Genomic DNA, 16183 nt, shown 5'->3' with positions numbered 1-16183 from the left:
GTAAAATAAAATGTAAATAACTTATGAACCCAGAGAATGCATTTAGGAATTATCAGACCATCATTAAGTTAACCAGCATATCTCCAAGTCCAACTATCCTTTGAAACCAACAGAACTGAATGTGGAGAATTACTTCCAAGCTAGTTTCAAAATCTTAAATTATTTATATCAAGGGAGCAATCTAGGAGCAATGAGGTAGAATTAGTATCAATCAGAAATTTAAAATATCAGCCAACCCAGTTCCCTGAACCTTTCTCGTGCATAAATCCATTGGATGTACCAATGCTCTCATATTAAACCAGAGTGGCCTGAGTCTGTCCGCTTTTCCATGAAATCTAACTTGCCATTTTAGTAGCTAACTGTCTGCTCAATTTGTGCCTCTGTATGTTTTAAAGTAGTAGTTTTTCTTTCTTAAATTAAATGTACTAATACTTCAGATTGCCTCAATTATCCCTCCCCACCAAAGAAGGGTGATATTTGAGTATTATGTAAGAGTAGTGGTGAAATTATGATAACTTAAAATTCATTTATATGGGAATCAAGACCCAGAGCTTTGCCGAATTTTAAAGAAAAAGCATTTCGGACACACTTTGGGGAAAGAAAGGACATTTTCATAACTCCATCTGCTGAATTCATGCAAATTTGCAAAAGCATTCTTAATTTTTAAAAGTTTTGTTGCCCAGTCTACTGCCATGCCAAACACTGAGGGAATGTCCCCTTTTCCCATGAATTTTCACCAGGTTGGTCTTTTCCCCACTCTCCCTTGGTAAATCTGACAACCAGCTATCATTTTATACCTTGCATACATCAGAAGGAAACAGTATTCTTTGAAGGCTTGTTACGAGTTTCAAAGAAAAAAAAAGTTTCCTAAACAGCTGAAATCTGTTAGTGATATCATGAGCTGACATCTGAAAAACAGAGTGCATTTAGAAGAGCAGATTTAATAAGTGAACTTAAGTTATTCTTTTAATTAAAAGACATCCTTAGGCATGGCATGGGTTAAAATTTAGCCTCAGCGTAGTATCTCATGGCATGAAAAAAAAGGAGACAATGTTTTCAAGTTGTAAAATTTACCTACCCATGGATCCAAGCCTCTCTATTTTACTCTGTGGATCAAATTATTTGAATCCTGTGGCTTGCTATATGTTGTTAAGGCATGAAATGGGAAATAAGTGTTCAGACTTTACCAGTTACCAAAGTAATTACCAAAAAAGGGGAGCAGGGAATAACAGAAACAGCAGGCAGAATGAATATTACTCCAGTATATTGACTTCCTATTCGAAAAGGAGCCAAGCACAGGAAGACTCCTCCAGAGGTTTTTGGACATTACCTGTGGAATATGAGGAGGCATTTTTCTCTGCTTTTTTTTAAAGGAGGTGGATGTTATGAGCACAAGCCCATCCCTGTCTAACCCTTTACCTTCCCTTTTCTCTAAGCCTCCATCTCTACTAACCAAATTCCAACAGATTATTAGAAACTGCATCAACTCTGGAAGCTCTGGACAGGGGTCTTTGCCCAGTGACCTGGCAGCATAGAAAGAAGAGCAGCCTTCCAGGTAGTGATCAAACAACTGGACCTTTAGAAACAGGACCTTAGAAGTAACTATGTCCACATTGCCTGTTTTCAGAGCATGAATTGAAGTACAGAGAGAGAACCCTCATTGCCTTGTATTAGGTGACCATCGCCCCCTTGTAGTCAAACAGAAATCAGGCCAGTTCCTTTCAGGCCATCACTCAAAGCTCAGTAACCCAGAATGGTCACAGAATCTTTTCTCCTACTTCAGACAAGATCATACAAAAATCACTCCAAAATAATCAAGCTTTATATAAGAAATTTCTAGGAAAAGAAGATTCCAGCACCTTCTTTGGTAGTATGTAAGCCTATCAGCCCTTTATGAATTTGCATAAAATTTTGCAAAACAGTGTTGCCAGTGTTTGCAGAACATTTGCAAAAAGTGTTGCCCCTCTAAAATTTTTGTTTATTTTGAATTTTACTATTATCACTTTGCTGACAACCCACGCTTACAGAGACCTCAAAAGCATAAATATTGCCATTCAATATTGGTCTTCAGGCAATATTGGTTCTTGTTCTTAGAATTCAAACTGATGTTCACACATAGGTTTCTCAAAAGGAAATATACAGGTGTTAGGCTCACTATTACCCAGGTTTTAAATTTGGAAAATTGTTACAGGACTAAAAATAGGCACAAATTCATAGACCCACTATGATTGTTGTTCAGTAGCATCACAATAAACCTTTTGGGGATTTTTCTGAAACCTGGTACTTGAGCATTACAGACCATAAAGGTCATGGAGTTCAGCCCCTTTTACTGGGAAGAAAACTGAGGCCTTGAGCGAAAGTGGATGATTTGTGAAGGATGGACAGAGTCCAGAGCAACTGACTCGCAGCCAGTGCTCTTTCCCCTGCCAGCTTCACAGTGCCAAGGAAAATAGCACAGATGGGGTGAGCCTCCTCTGGAGGTCATCCATGTAGGAACCAAATGCACAGGAGATGAGGCTGACCCAGATGTGCCCAGAGAAGCTCTGGGGCTCTTCTACTCTGAAATAATAGCCTCGCCTAACCGTCCCGTAAGAGCCAGACAGTACAGAAAGTACAGTCTTGTTAACCTGCCCAAAATAATGGAGAAAAAGTGTTGCACAGGTATTTTATTTTTAGATTCAGTTTAATGTTTATAGAAAGGACAATACATAAAAAGTTCCTGCCTTAAAATAAATCTTTCTCTAAGTTCCCTTTTAAAGAAGTCAGACAATTGGTCTTTCTTGATAACCTGAGGATAGCTGGGGCTTTCCCACCCAGGAGTGACTCATAAACTGTAACTAGTTAGTTGTTACTGAGAACATAATACTGAAGAACCCCAAACTGAGACTTGATCCCAAGTACATTGATTAATTTCAGTGTTTTACTTATTCACATTTTTGACCAAAAAAAAAAAATCTTGAATGCCTACCATACACCAGGCATTAGGAATACAAAGATAAATAAAACAATTAAAAATATGAAGTTATAGGTTTGATGGCAGGATACAGTGGGCCACCTGTAATCCTGAATCCCTTTCAAGTGATTGCTGTTGACCATAGGAAAGCTGATACAGATAACTGAAAACCTACCTTCAGTTAATAAAACTACATAAGCTAATTTCCTAGCGATAACGATATCTTCATACACTATGAATTTCCCAATTCTGCTGTGTAATCCCACCTGAACTTTACCTGGTAGACCTCAGAATCACCTGGACAGCTCATAAAGTGCATAGAGTCTCATACTCGAAGCAGGATAGGGTCCAGACCTTTGCATTGTCACCAAGTTCCTCAGATGGAGCAGATGCCACAAAGTTGGAAAACCACCACTATTATGAGCCACTTCTGTGAAGTGGCAGGAATCTCACACAGCATCCTGGACGGATCCTCCATTAAAGACAAACCCCAAAGTGGACAAAGCCCTCAGGCCTCTCCAAAATGTATCTAAGAATGCAGTGTGCCAGGCTTCCAACACGGTGTGGTACCCCTGCCATTCATGGTATAGAGCACACTTCTGCATCAGGGAACTAAACCAGACAGTGAGACTTGATCAGTTGTACCTCTTGGAACTCACTGTGAGCTCAGAATTTCCCACAAACAGAACTAATTCTTCCTTGACCTAAAAAAACAAGGATTTTCCTCAGACCCTATAGAGCTCCCTTTTGAAGTAGAAATCAGTAATGAGCAGATAATAATAAAAACTCTTGTTTTTGCATCTATATGTACAACATTAAACTTACACCGTAGCTCTAGGTCCTTAAGAAGCACTATTCTCTGAAAGAAAATATGAAAAACCTCTTTAATTCTGAGAAAATAAATATTCAGTTGATAAAACTTCTCTTATTTCACCCCTCTTTCTCTTTAAACACAGGGGATGTTCATAAAGGACTTTGTCATGACATCCATCCTGCTCTCCTTTAAAAAAGGTGCCAATTTTAAAAAAAGTTTAATAGAAGTTTTGTGTAAAGGATATTTGAGCTCTCAGCATATTTCACCTGATGCAGTCCCTGGTAATCACAATCACCTTCTGGAAGGAGTCTTCATTTAGTGAGTGTGAAGAAATAACTGATCAGCAAGAGGACAGTAACAGGCCTGGGTCAGAGGCAGAGCAGCGAGGGGGTCCAGGGGGAGTATCTGGGGAACATAGTTCCTAGTGGCTGGGAATGGTAGAATTTGCCATGTCAAGCCTTGTGTTTCTTTCTGCTACACTGGTGTTTTTTTCTCCCCAGCTGAAGACTTGAATAAATATTTTGATTTTCTGTTATTGCCGACGATTACTGCATCTTCTTATTTAACTTATGTCTTCTTTCCAAGCGAGAATATCCAGGTTTCGGTTGGATCTATTTTAAGGTGAATTGATTAACCAGAATAATAATACATTCATATGTTTCTTTTTTAATTATTATTATTATTTTACTCTAAAATAGTTACAGAACACATGGAATAGAATCCCTAGTAAACCACACTGTCTTTTGGATGTGTTTGTTTGTTCCGTTCTTCCCTGATAGGGAAACCTGCCCCCAGACTACAGAATCAGCCTGATAGACATCGGCCTGGTGATCGAGTACCTGATGGGAGGGGCTTATCGCTGCAACTACACGCGCAAGCGCTTCCGGACACTCTACCACAATCTCTTTGGCCCCAAGAGGGTGAGGCTGGCAACAAATTCCATTTCCTGGACTCTGGGGAGGACTAGTGTGTGGTAGATTTGGAGTGTGGATGCTTTGTCATCTCCAAGGGGGAGATCAGATGACAAGGCAATTGCCCTGCCTCTTCTTCCCTCTGCCATCAAATCTGTTTAAACAAGAAAAAAGAAAAAGAGGAATATACTGGGTGTTACACTTCTTTCTTTTCCTCACTAGATCCAATTCAAACCAGAAACTGGCATTGAAAGTGAACCTTTTTTAGCTTTTCTGCATGCTATGAATTGCGATGACATGCTCAACTTCTAAATAAGTCATTTTGTATATTAAAAAAGTAATTTTTCTCATTTAAAAGGAGTGAACCTTAATGATCAGAGAATAGTAATTCAAATCTTATTATCTGCCTCATCAGTTTTCACGGTTTTTGGTCTTGGGATCTATTTATAAAAAATTATTGAGGACACCCCCAAAGCTTTTTATCTATATGAGTTCCATTTTGTTCTATAATTTGCTGAGTTGCCTTCTCTTGCGTCTTGGTCTGTGCCTGTTTTTCACATACCCAGCGTCACCAGTGGTGCTACTGTGTGTGCTTACACTTGCCATGCCATTCAGTGCCTTTTACCGTCAGCACATGCCCCTCTGGTCCCACTCACCCTTGCTCTGCTGGACAGCAGCAAAGAGAGATAGCCAGCGTGAAGCATCTCAACATATAGTATTTCTGAATAATATCCCAAGTCTCCAGATAATAGAGGTCTTTCAGAGGTTCGGGAAACATCTCGTAGTTTGATTGAATGTCTCATTGTTCACTCAAGTGCTTGATGTCATGGAGAGGGCGGTCTAGCGGGATGGTTTTAGGATGATGGAAGAAATCTTGGCCCACAAAAGAGATTATAAACCTGCAGGCTCTACCCTTGGGCAATCTCATTATGCCTCTCCAGTTTCCTAATTTTCTGTAATTCACCAAAATCACTAAATCCCTAATTCTCTTAGAATTTCTATAAAGAGTTTCCCCTGTGGTGTTTTATTTAGTGAAATGAATAAATGCTTATGGTACAATAGATTTGTTCTATTACCTGTTTAAGATACATTAGTATTCTTTTCTTACCTCTATAAAGAAAGATCTAACTTTGTGCATAACATTTTTTTAACAGCCCAAAGCCTTGAAACTGCTGGGAATGGAGGTAAGTGTTTGCTCAAATTATTAGTGTCAATTGTTTATTCTCTTTATTACACATTTCAAAATATATATATATAAGGTCATTCCAGTGGTAGGGCTTAGTACATGATTCTAAAATAAGGAGGTGAAAATTTTTCCAGTGTTGAGGGGGCAGGTCACAGTAGCTTTGAAATTTCTATCATGGGGTTATATTAGCATTGCAAACAAAAAAATAAATCCTATTTGAAATACTGACTTGAAAACCAAAAAAGCATATAAATTCCAGTAAGTGAAATCTATTCATGGGTGTTTACAAATGGCAACAGATCCAAAGACCAGAAATTCTTCACAAATGCATCTAATGAAGTATTCAGAAACTCAAGATAGATTATCTGTCTCCCATCTTCTGTTCATGTGGTTATTATCGTATATCCAATGGCAAGTATAGGATGTCCTCGTCCTTTCAGCGGAAAGGGTAGTGCTGTCCATCGTGAGGTACAAATAACCCTACTTGTAGAGGAAAAGAATGGACAAAAGTTAAGAAAAAAAAAGCCCATTAAAAAATACTGTTCTAAAATTAAAGTATAACACTGACATGTTCCCATAGGACTGTGCTTATACATTTATTATAACTTGTTTTAAAGTTAGGCATTCAGGGGCTTGTGAGTTCTTTTAGAATAGAAGCTAGGAAAAGATAGTTCATTTTTTCTATATCTATCCCAGAGCTGGGCCAGTAGTAGACATACAAGAACTATTTACTGAGTTGAATGGATTCATTTCTAACTCCATCTCTATGTTTTTTCCCTAAAATTACAGGATGATGTTCCCTTGAGGCGAGGAAGAAAGACAACCAAGAAGCGTGAAGAAGAGGTGGACATTGACTTGGATGACCCTGAGATCAACCACTTCCCTTTCCCTTTTCATGAGCTGATGGTGTGGGCCGTCCTGATGAAGCGGCAGAAGATGGCCCTGTTCTTCTGGCAGCACGGAGAGGAGGCCATGGCCAAGGCCCTGGTGGCCTGTAAGCTCTGCAAAGCCATGGCCCACGAGGCTTCCGAGAACGACATGGTTGATGACATCTCCCAGGAGCTGAACCACAACTCCAGGTTGGACAGCCTAGCAAATGGCGTGGTCAGGGGAGGAGAAGGGAAGGTGGTCCCCAGATACAGGTTTTTTGAGCTATCCAATACTTCAAGGGGAGACAGAATCAACCCAATGGTGCATACAGAGGGCAGACACAAACAGTTAACATTTACAGTGCACAGTGCTAGATACAGAGGTACATACAGATACATGGATTTCATTTCATCCTCTCAACTGCCTCAAGAGGTAGGTCCCTTATGATGCATACTTTACACCTGAAGAAAATGAGACTCGGAGAATTTAAGTAACCTGTCCAAGATCACACACTTGTGGTTGACAAGGCCCAGCTCTGAACTGAGGTCTGTCACATTTAAGAAGACATACTGCACTCTGAGTTTTGGGTCTGCCTTCCACATCCATATGCCTTGAACTGGGGGCCTTGAGTGCAGGGATTGTGCTTCATTTGACTTACGCCCCCAGTTCTAAACATGGTATCTGGCACACAGTAGATGCTTAATGGGTGTTGGCTGAATGAATGAATGAACAGACTAGACCCCGTAAGGAACAACTAGACCACTCAGCGACCACCCTTTGTGGCTTGGCCAGTGGGTCCCCACTTTCATCATCTAAGTCTCCAAGATGGCCAAAAGACAGTTCCTCACGTTCTCTCATTCAGGGACTTTGGCCAGCTGGCCGTGGAGCTCCTGGACCAGTCCTACAAGCAGGATGAGCAGCTGGCCATGAAACTGCTGACGTATGAGCTGAAGAACTGGAGCAACGCCACATGCCTGCAGCTCGCTGTAGCTGCCAAGCACCGTGACTTCATCGCACACACATGCAGCCAGATGTTGCTCACGGACATGTGGATGGGCCGGCTCCGGATGCGCAAGAACTCAGGCCTCAAGGTCAGTGAGTCCAGAAGGTCCTGTTGGCTATGAGGGCCAGAGGGCTGGTGGGAGCTTTCCAAGCCAAATCTGCAGTGGTAGTGGGCATTCTCTTAACTCGGGAGGGTGGTTCTAAGCCCCAACTATGCATCAGAATCTTCTGTATAATGGGTTGTTTTTTTGAATACAGAGACGAGGGCCTACCCCAAGTTCTGCTAAATCAGAGCCTCTAGAGATGGCATGCCTAGACAGTAATATTCTTAGAAGATCCAAAGGTGATGGTCACACACAGGTACCATAGGAGGTATCATCTGCTCTGTCACAAGCCATGCTGCACCAGGAGACACTTACTTAGGCAACCTTTCACCTCCATGCGAGCCTGAACGCCTTGGCCCCTCCTTGGCACCATAAAGAGACATTGGCTCTTATCTTTAGAAATTTTTTTAATGAAATAAAAATGAGATTTATATGTAAAGATGTTGCTAGATAATCCTGATCTATTCTTCATTGAAGGAAAACAAGTTGCAGACCAATACGTAGAGCCTGAGTCCATTTCTTTGGTTTTTTTAAAGCATGTACATGTATAGTTCTATTTGTATAACTTCATTTTAAAAAAAAATAGAAAGGATACACAGTAAATTGTTTGTAGTGGTTATCCCTGGGGTTGAAAGTATAAGAAATAGGATAATAGGTGGCTTTTGATTTTTTGTTTTCTTCAGTGTTTTACAAGGAAAACATTAAACTGAGAGAATTTGTTAAAAGAACAAAATAATGGGAAGGGAAGATGGAAAGAATGTTTTAAAATGCTTTATCTGTTTAGAGTCTGTGGCTGTTACAACCGAAGCCAGCCAGGCTTATACTTACCTAGAACTACCTGCTCTAGGTAACTCTGAGGTCAGCCCAAAACAAAAGGGCCACCAGACCAGATCAATCTGCTGAGGCCACCCTGATTGAACCAGCAACCCTCCCCCACTCCACCCTTTCTGTGGGCTCTTGGCCCAGAATCATAGAAGGGTTCCATGAAGTGGGTCATGGGCATTCCATCACTACACTGCAGACAACGCCAAGCCTGGCTCTCAGCTCTGAGGACAGGGTGTCATGTCCCCTGAAGACTGCCAGGCATGCCACCTGAGCGTTCCCAGGCCTGCCAGGCACCCTGAGTCAGGGTCACCACTCTCCCCTTTCCCTTAGCTGCTCTCAAGTCCCTGGGCACTCGAGCACAGACTGTCCCTGCCTCATTACTTGAGGATCATTTTTACTTATCCTTCATGGCCTCTCTTAGCCCCTCACCTTGGTATACTTTCTTCAGGGAGGGTTGTATTCAGAAGCCTTGTACACAGAACCATTTTAGGACTGAGGAAAGAGGTGAGAGAAGATTTAGGGAACACAAATCAGATGTCAGTATTATCATTCAGAAACTTGGTCCCTGGAAATAGAGAATGAAATTATTGCCCTCTCATGAGAAAAGCCAGTGAATTTAGTGTCATCACGTGGAGATTTAAGCATGTGGTTTATAATGAGAGAAATACAGTGCTGAGCCTCCTGGGGCATTTGTGCTGAGGGATTCTCATAGTGATACAGAGCCCACGTGTGTGTGTGTGTGTGTGTGTGTGTGTGTGTGTGTGTTTCTGTTGGATAGTAGCAAATGCTGGGGGATGCTCTAAAATGAATACCGTTTTCCTACATGGACTTTCTCAAGGTCAACTTAGGACAGTATTTTTTACAGAGATAACCAGATGACACATAATCAATTCCACTTGGCATATTAATAAATAAATGCCAGTGGACATAAGTATGAACTGATTTCACAAAGTGCCATCAAGTGACTAAATGGGAATCTGAATTTTTTCCCATTTTTGCCTTGGGTAGAATCTTTTTTCTCTGTTTCCCTCATACAAAGTAGGTGTTAATTGGATAAGATGTATTTGGCTAAGATGCTTTGTTTCTCCAAAATCAGACTGAGCTACTGTGAGTTAACAGTTCCCAGTCATGTGGGCAGAAGTGACCCTCTTAGCATGGATGTTCTTAGTTATTCAGATATGCAGGTCCCCACTGTGGGCACACCCAACACTCATACACCCTCACATCACACACACACAGACCCCACCCCCCAGGCTCTCTGATTCTAAGCAACCACCCTTATCTTAATCCTTTAAATGTGATTATTATTATTATCATTATTATTACTTTAGGTAGTTCTGGGAATTCTACTTCCTCCTTCAATTCTCAGCTTGGAGTTCAAGAACAAAGATGACATGCCCTATATGACTCAGGCCCAGGAAATTCACCTCCAAGAGAAGGAGCAAGAAGAACCAGAGAAGCCCACGAAGGAAAAAGACGAAGAGGACATGGAACTGACAGTAAGAAAAAACTATTCAGTTATTGTCAGAGGGGAGAACCCCTAATCCACCTCTCCCGTGGATATGGCTTAAGATTTAATAACTCTTGAGGTCAGCCTCCCACCAGGTACTTTCATTTAAGTATTGAGACCAGGTTATTACAAAAGTGTCCTCTCAGGGACTTCCCTGGTGGTCCAGTGGTTAAGACTCTGTGCTTCCAATGCAGGGGGCACGGGTTTGATCCCTGGTCGGGGAACTAAGGTCCCACATGCCGCATGGTGCAGCCAAGAAAAAATAAGTGTCCTCTCTGTGCACAAATAACATAACTAAAGGGACTAATCCTTCAGCCAGGTAAGTGGCACTCAGCAACCCATTGAAATTCAGAAGCAATACACCCTGCATTTTCCAAACAGGCGATACTTTATAAACAACAGGTGATGTGGCAGTCTTAGCACATGAAGAAGGAAAGGGAATCTGATTTGTGAGCAGCTGGTTCCACGGAGCTGGAGCCGTTGTGCTGATCAGAAGCTAAGCCTTTATCTGTCTTCGAGGTCAGGCTCACAAATACAGCACTAATTGAATTTTGGGGTTTGTATGGAAGGCTTTTATTAGCTCTTCCTGGTATAATTATAGAGCATGGATGGTTTGTTCTGTAGGGGGAATGGGGCAGCTGGGCATGGGACAGCTTCCTGCAACCCCTGCTGGAGCAGCATGACTACCACTGGATTGTATCCAAAGTCTAAAAACATCACATGCTATTAAAGGGACAAACAAGGCTTCAGAGCTTTGGAGACATAAGGCAACAGCTCCACAGGACTTCCTGGATACCCCCCACCCTCCCCACCACCCTGACCAATTACCGTGACGAGCCAGAAGAAGCTGTTAGGGGGAAAAAAAAATTGGTTTTGCTCAGGTGACAGAAGGCCTTGGCATTATTATCCTAAGTGGGACCACTCTGCGAATTGTTTTTCCTCCAGATAAACACTATCTCCTTCAGTAGGTCCTTCCTAAAGATCTGTTTGCAGGCACATTCCCAGCCCCAAGTACAACAGGGGCTAGGCATCGGGCCACTCTTTGGATTGATTAATCATTCACTGCTTTTGACTCACTGAGTTCAAGTCCTATGTTTGCTTTCAGTTTCAGGATCCTTATATAAATTAGTGGAGAAGTCTGCTTTCCTCTATGACAGGATCAAATGACTGTCTTCCCTAAAGAACTTACCATAATTTTGGCCTCTGAACCCCTTCAAGGATAGGAAATGATATTTTGATCATTAGCAGAAACGTTGGTAGTAGTAATACCAAATCTTTATTGAATGCTTCAGCAGAGGGGAAAAGAGTGTGCGCTCTGGAGCCAGAATCCTGCCCTGTCACCTACTCACTGTGGGACCTTGGGCACAGTTTCTTAACCTCTAACATGGGAATAATGACATTATTATTATTACTAGCTCACAGGTACATGTAAACTATGTAACAAGTGTACATGTAACTAATGTAGACTGGTGCCTAGCACGTGGTAAATGTTTGCTAATATTGCTATAATGGTGCTAAATGCTTAACCGTACAGTTACTCATGGAATCCTCACAACAAGCCCACAAGGTAGGTACTATTGTTATACCATTTTATAGATGAGGAAGCTGAGACTCAAGAGTGGTTAAATGGTCCAAGGTTACCCACCTAATTAGTTGCAAAGCCGGGATTAGAACCCAGGCATGCAGACTCCACTGGCCATGCTTTTACCTGATAAAGCTAAGGGATGCAAAGAATTTCTTCCTAGCTTCAAATGTAGGAGCTCAGCTGGTTTGGTCCACCACGTAGTAGAAAGAATCCAGTAGGGATGCATGGGCCTCCTGTGTCAAGTATGACATGGCCTTGACATTGGTGTACATCCTAGGAAGGCTCGAAGAAGGAACCTAGGAAGGTAGCCAGAAGCAAAAGCAGTATTCTTTCTGGTTGAGTCTCAAGGAAGATAACGAAAGAGGCAGCTGCCTCTCCTGCTCAGTCCAGAGTTTTGAGGATCTGATCTTTCAAGAAGCCACAATAAAAGATGCGTCTCTGGGCTTTCCTGGTGGCGCAGTGGTTGAGAGTCTGCCTGCCGATGCAGGGGACACGGGTTCGTGCCCTGGTCTGGGAAGATCCCACATACCATGGAGCGGCTGGGCCCGTGAGCCATGGCCGCTGAGCCTATGCGTCCGGAGCCTGTGCTCCGCAACGGGAGAGGCCACAACAGTGAGAGGCCTGCGTACTGCAAAAAAATAAATAAATAAAATGCATCTCTGGACTAAGAGCAAAGTCTACTTCCCAAAGAATAGCCCCTGCCGTTGTCTACTGAGAACCCAAGTAGAAGACACCACAACAGCATTACTGCCTGAGCTGATTCTCCACAGGCTGAAACAGCAGGGAGAAGGAAAGAAAAGAAAGGACTCATGGGCTGGCAAAGTCAGGGTTGGACAGCACTTGTTTTGTTTTGTTTTTTGCGGTACGCGGGCCTCTCACTGTCGTGGCCTCTCCCGTTGCAGAGCACAGGCTCTGGCCGCACAGGCCCAGCGGCCATGGCTTACGGGCCCAGCCGCTCTGCAGCACGCGGGATCTTCCCAGACCGGGGCACGAACCCGTGTCCCCTGCATCGGCAGGCGGACTCTCAACCACTGCACCACCAGGGAAGCCCTTTCCTTTTTTTTTTTTAATTTTTAAAATTTTTTTTATTTTTATTTTTTGACAGCACTTGTTTTTAAGGTGGCACTTTCTTTGACCCTAATGACAAATTCTGTTACTGCTGGACCACTGGTCTCAGCTCACCCCAGACAGGGTTGGAGAATACAGCTTGTTGACAACTCCACTCCCTTCATAGCATTGATATTTGAGCTTCTGTGTTAAACCAATATATCCTCTCTTGGAATGGAACATTTTCCCTTGGCCCTTCCAAAATTATACATGAAATAGCAGCCTCAGTTTGCTTCACTTTAGTAGCCTTTAATAGCTTAGTTCACCTCAAAGGATCTTTCCCAGACTTGACATCTGTGTCTAGCCAGCAAAGATTCTGAAATCCATATTGTGCAGTCAGTGTCTGTATTTGACCCTGTTACAATCTGCTTTAAGAAATGTAGGCTAAGGAAATGTTTGACTACTGGGAAAAGAAATCAACAAAATCAGCAAGTTACGCTGCTTAAGCTGGAATTAATGAAATGTCGAAAATGGTTTACTTAAACCATGAAAGACAAGCCTCTTAAAAATGCACTCACTTTGAAATATTTTTGAACAATAAAGGCAAAATAGATTGTTCTGTTTTTCACTTTGTTTTACCTGCCTTTCTAGGTAAGTGTCTTGAATTTTTCCTAATAAAGCCTCAGCACATCCACAGACCCAGGGCATTGTTACAACTCTGTTAGGAAAGCCAGCGTCCCTAGAGGTTACCCCAAGATGCCATTCTCCAAGATGCCTAAAACACTCCAAGCTGCCTTTACTCTCATCTAATTGTGTACCCAAATGGTCTTGTATTATTGAGCATATAAATAAGCAGAATAGAAGTAGGGTAATTATGTTACATATATTATAAGTTATAGAAGAGAAATATCATGTAACTTCAGAGTTTCCTGAGGTCGATGATCGATATTTATAGAACCCTATTGCTGTCTAGTGTGCTATATCCATCACAAAGATTGACTCAGCTCACTGATCAAAATAAATTCTTAGATAGGCCATAGTATGGAATCTTACCTATTCATTAGTTCAAGGTACTTTTCCAGCCAGAGAGTCCATAAAGGAATGGAAGTTACCCTTTCCCGAAATCCTATGGTTACAGGTAAATCATGTGTTGATTGTTACATAGTTGAGTAAAGTAGATATTTGAGACAATGACAAAAATAGTTGAAACTAATAATCTATATTGTGGGTAAGGTAGTTTGAAACCAGAATTATCTAGTGGTTGTCTCTGTTATCAGCTTCAAGGTAAATTATTTTGGTAATTATATCTGCAACTTTAAACCCATATTCCTATACTTTTTTTTCTCCCAAATCCTTATCTGTCTTCTGTAGTTATAAGGTTTTACCCTGTTCTCACACTTAATAAAAATTTCATTTCCCAAACATTGTAGAACTAACCTTGCTTAGAACAATATGGAAAGAGTTAAAGCCAAGAAATTCTGCTGTAATAGGTGCCTAATATCACACTTTTTTTTTTCTTGTGAGAGATCCCAACTAGATCATTTCAGTCACGAGTATCCGAGAAAGCCTTAGTTCACTTTAAAGACCAGCTAATCTTTACCGAGCACTTACTGTGTTCCAGATGCCGATTGATTTGTAAACCAACCCTCTATCAGGTGCTATGACTACCCTTGTTTTACAGCTAAAGAAACTAAGTCTCAGAGAGGTTAAAAGAGTTGCCCAAGGTGCCACAGATTCTAAGTGTCCAGGGTAGGACCCAGTCCCTTTCTGTGTCCAGTTTTTCTCAAGTTCTGCCTTTTTTGTGATGTTTAATTGTTGTTGCCGCTTCTCCTGTCAGAAATGAGGAGGAAATAGTGAATTCTTAAGGAGATCTGCAACAACTTGGGAGATGAGGGCCTTTTCTGGTCAGGCCTGACTTCCAGTCCCATCTGGTTGACTCTGCCATGCAGAGGAAGGCAGTGTGCCCAGGAATCACCAAACTAGCACCAGCAGTAATTCAGGCTTTACAGGGTTTGAAATCAGGGAACTGAGACATATGCCTAAGAGTTGGGTAGACATTCCTAAGTTCAGGCACTACAGATAACTTAACCTCTTGAATATTCAACACCTTTGGATAAATACGGTATTACTAGTCCAATTTACCCTTGACTTAAGAGTCGTTAGCATGAGTAGAGAACCCAGACCTGCCTGTTTCACGATATATAAAGAGAGAGAGGGGTTGGGAGGAATGATAGATTCCTGGCCTTTCCAGGTTACGCTCTTCCTGTCTCTCAGAACTCTGGGTATCTTCCAACAGCTCATCTTCCAGAGGTTCCAGGCTGGAAGAGAAGAGAATGGTCAAGAAATATCCCTAAGGCCTTCCATCCCAGGGAAAGGATACATAGATTCTATGTATAATGCAAATGCACACTTAGGGAAGGCACAATCTCTAAATCTCTGGGGGCCCTGAACAAAGCTCTTAGGTTCTGTGAACACACTTTCCCCATCTATAAAATGAGATACATGTTGAAACATGTTCTGCAGAACCCTGCTGTGATGGTATTGGTTCTCTTCCACTGTAGGCAATGTTGGGACGAAACAACGGGGAGTCCTCTAGGAAGAAGGATGAAGAGGAAGTTCAGAGCAGACACCGGTTAATCCCCCTGGGCAGAAAAATCTATGAATTCTACAATGCACCCATTGTGAAGTTCTGGTTCTACACTGTAAGCATCTTTCCTTTTCTCTTTTTATTAAAGAAGAAAAGGCCACAAAGAGCCAGTGTCAGTTTCTCACACACCTGGGTGGTTTCTTCTACAAGTCATTATATAAAGACCTACAAGTCTACAAGTCATTATATACAGGCAGGAATAATGGCTCTATGACCTTGCTTTTTCCTATAGCTTTGCAAGATTTGTGGAGTTTGTGAGGCAGCTTCCACAGCTTCTACATTTCTCCTCCTTGCAGAAAAGAAAGGAAATGGTAAAAGTGAGAACTAGCAGAAATAGAGGTGAGATGAATATGAGTCTAGTCTAGAAGGGAAATAGAGGTCCTTCTACAAAACGCTTCCCTTTTCTGGATGGATGAGCAATGGATCAGAGTTGCCCATTTTAGACACCAGTCCTGGGTTTGGGGGGACATTTGGTGGGTAAGGGCTGAGCAGAGTGTTAGAAGGAAAACTACTAAAGATGGGGATCAGAAGTGTGTAATTACTCCCAATCCGGTATGTCATCAAACAACCTTTCTTGCTCTGACACGGTTAAACAACATGCAAACCAAAGCAGCAAAAAACATGCAAAGCAACCTACAATCACAGCAAGTACTGTCCAGTAAGCACACCCTGCAAATATCTTCTGCCCACGAGATAAAAGATTATCCCTGAAATAGCCTCCTCATATGG

The 16183-nt window shown here is 41.9% G+C and overlaps 1 protein-coding gene across 21 annotated transcripts in view; it reads left to right on the top strand.

The window, feature by feature from the left end:
* TRPM3 (transient receptor potential cation channel subfamily M member 3) overlaps positions 1-16183 on the top strand; it is a gene marked incomplete at its 5' end in the record, with an annotated part of 811488 nt that overhangs the window by 723009 nt on the left and 72296 nt on the right. For 6 of the 21 annotated variants that reach the window (XM_081236469.1, XM_081236461.1, XM_081236459.1 and 3 more), the window contains 7 exons: positions 4353-4388; positions 4547-4687; positions 5833-5862; positions 6654-6943; positions 7597-7829; positions 10001-10164; positions 15369-15509. In XM_081236469.1, coding sequence (XP_081092595.1) covers positions 4353-4388; positions 4547-4687; positions 5833-5862; positions 6654-6943; positions 7597-7829; positions 10001-10164; positions 15369-15509 — 1035 coding nt within the window. The remainder of the gene's footprint in view (positions 1-4352; positions 4389-4546; positions 4688-5832; positions 5863-6653; positions 6944-7596; positions 7830-10000; positions 10165-15368; positions 15510-16183) is intronic. The other 15 variants (XM_081236468.1, XM_081236450.1, XM_081236458.1 and 12 more) reach the window with 4 other exon arrangements.

This window comes from Mesoplodon bidens (assembly GCF_964165515.1).
Source record: "Mesoplodon bidens genome assembly, chromosome: 6".
In the NCBI taxonomy this organism is placed as follows: Eukaryota; Metazoa; Chordata; class Mammalia; order Artiodactyla; family Ziphiidae; genus Mesoplodon; species Mesoplodon bidens.
This window is presented reverse-complemented; position numbering and strand designations above follow the sequence as displayed.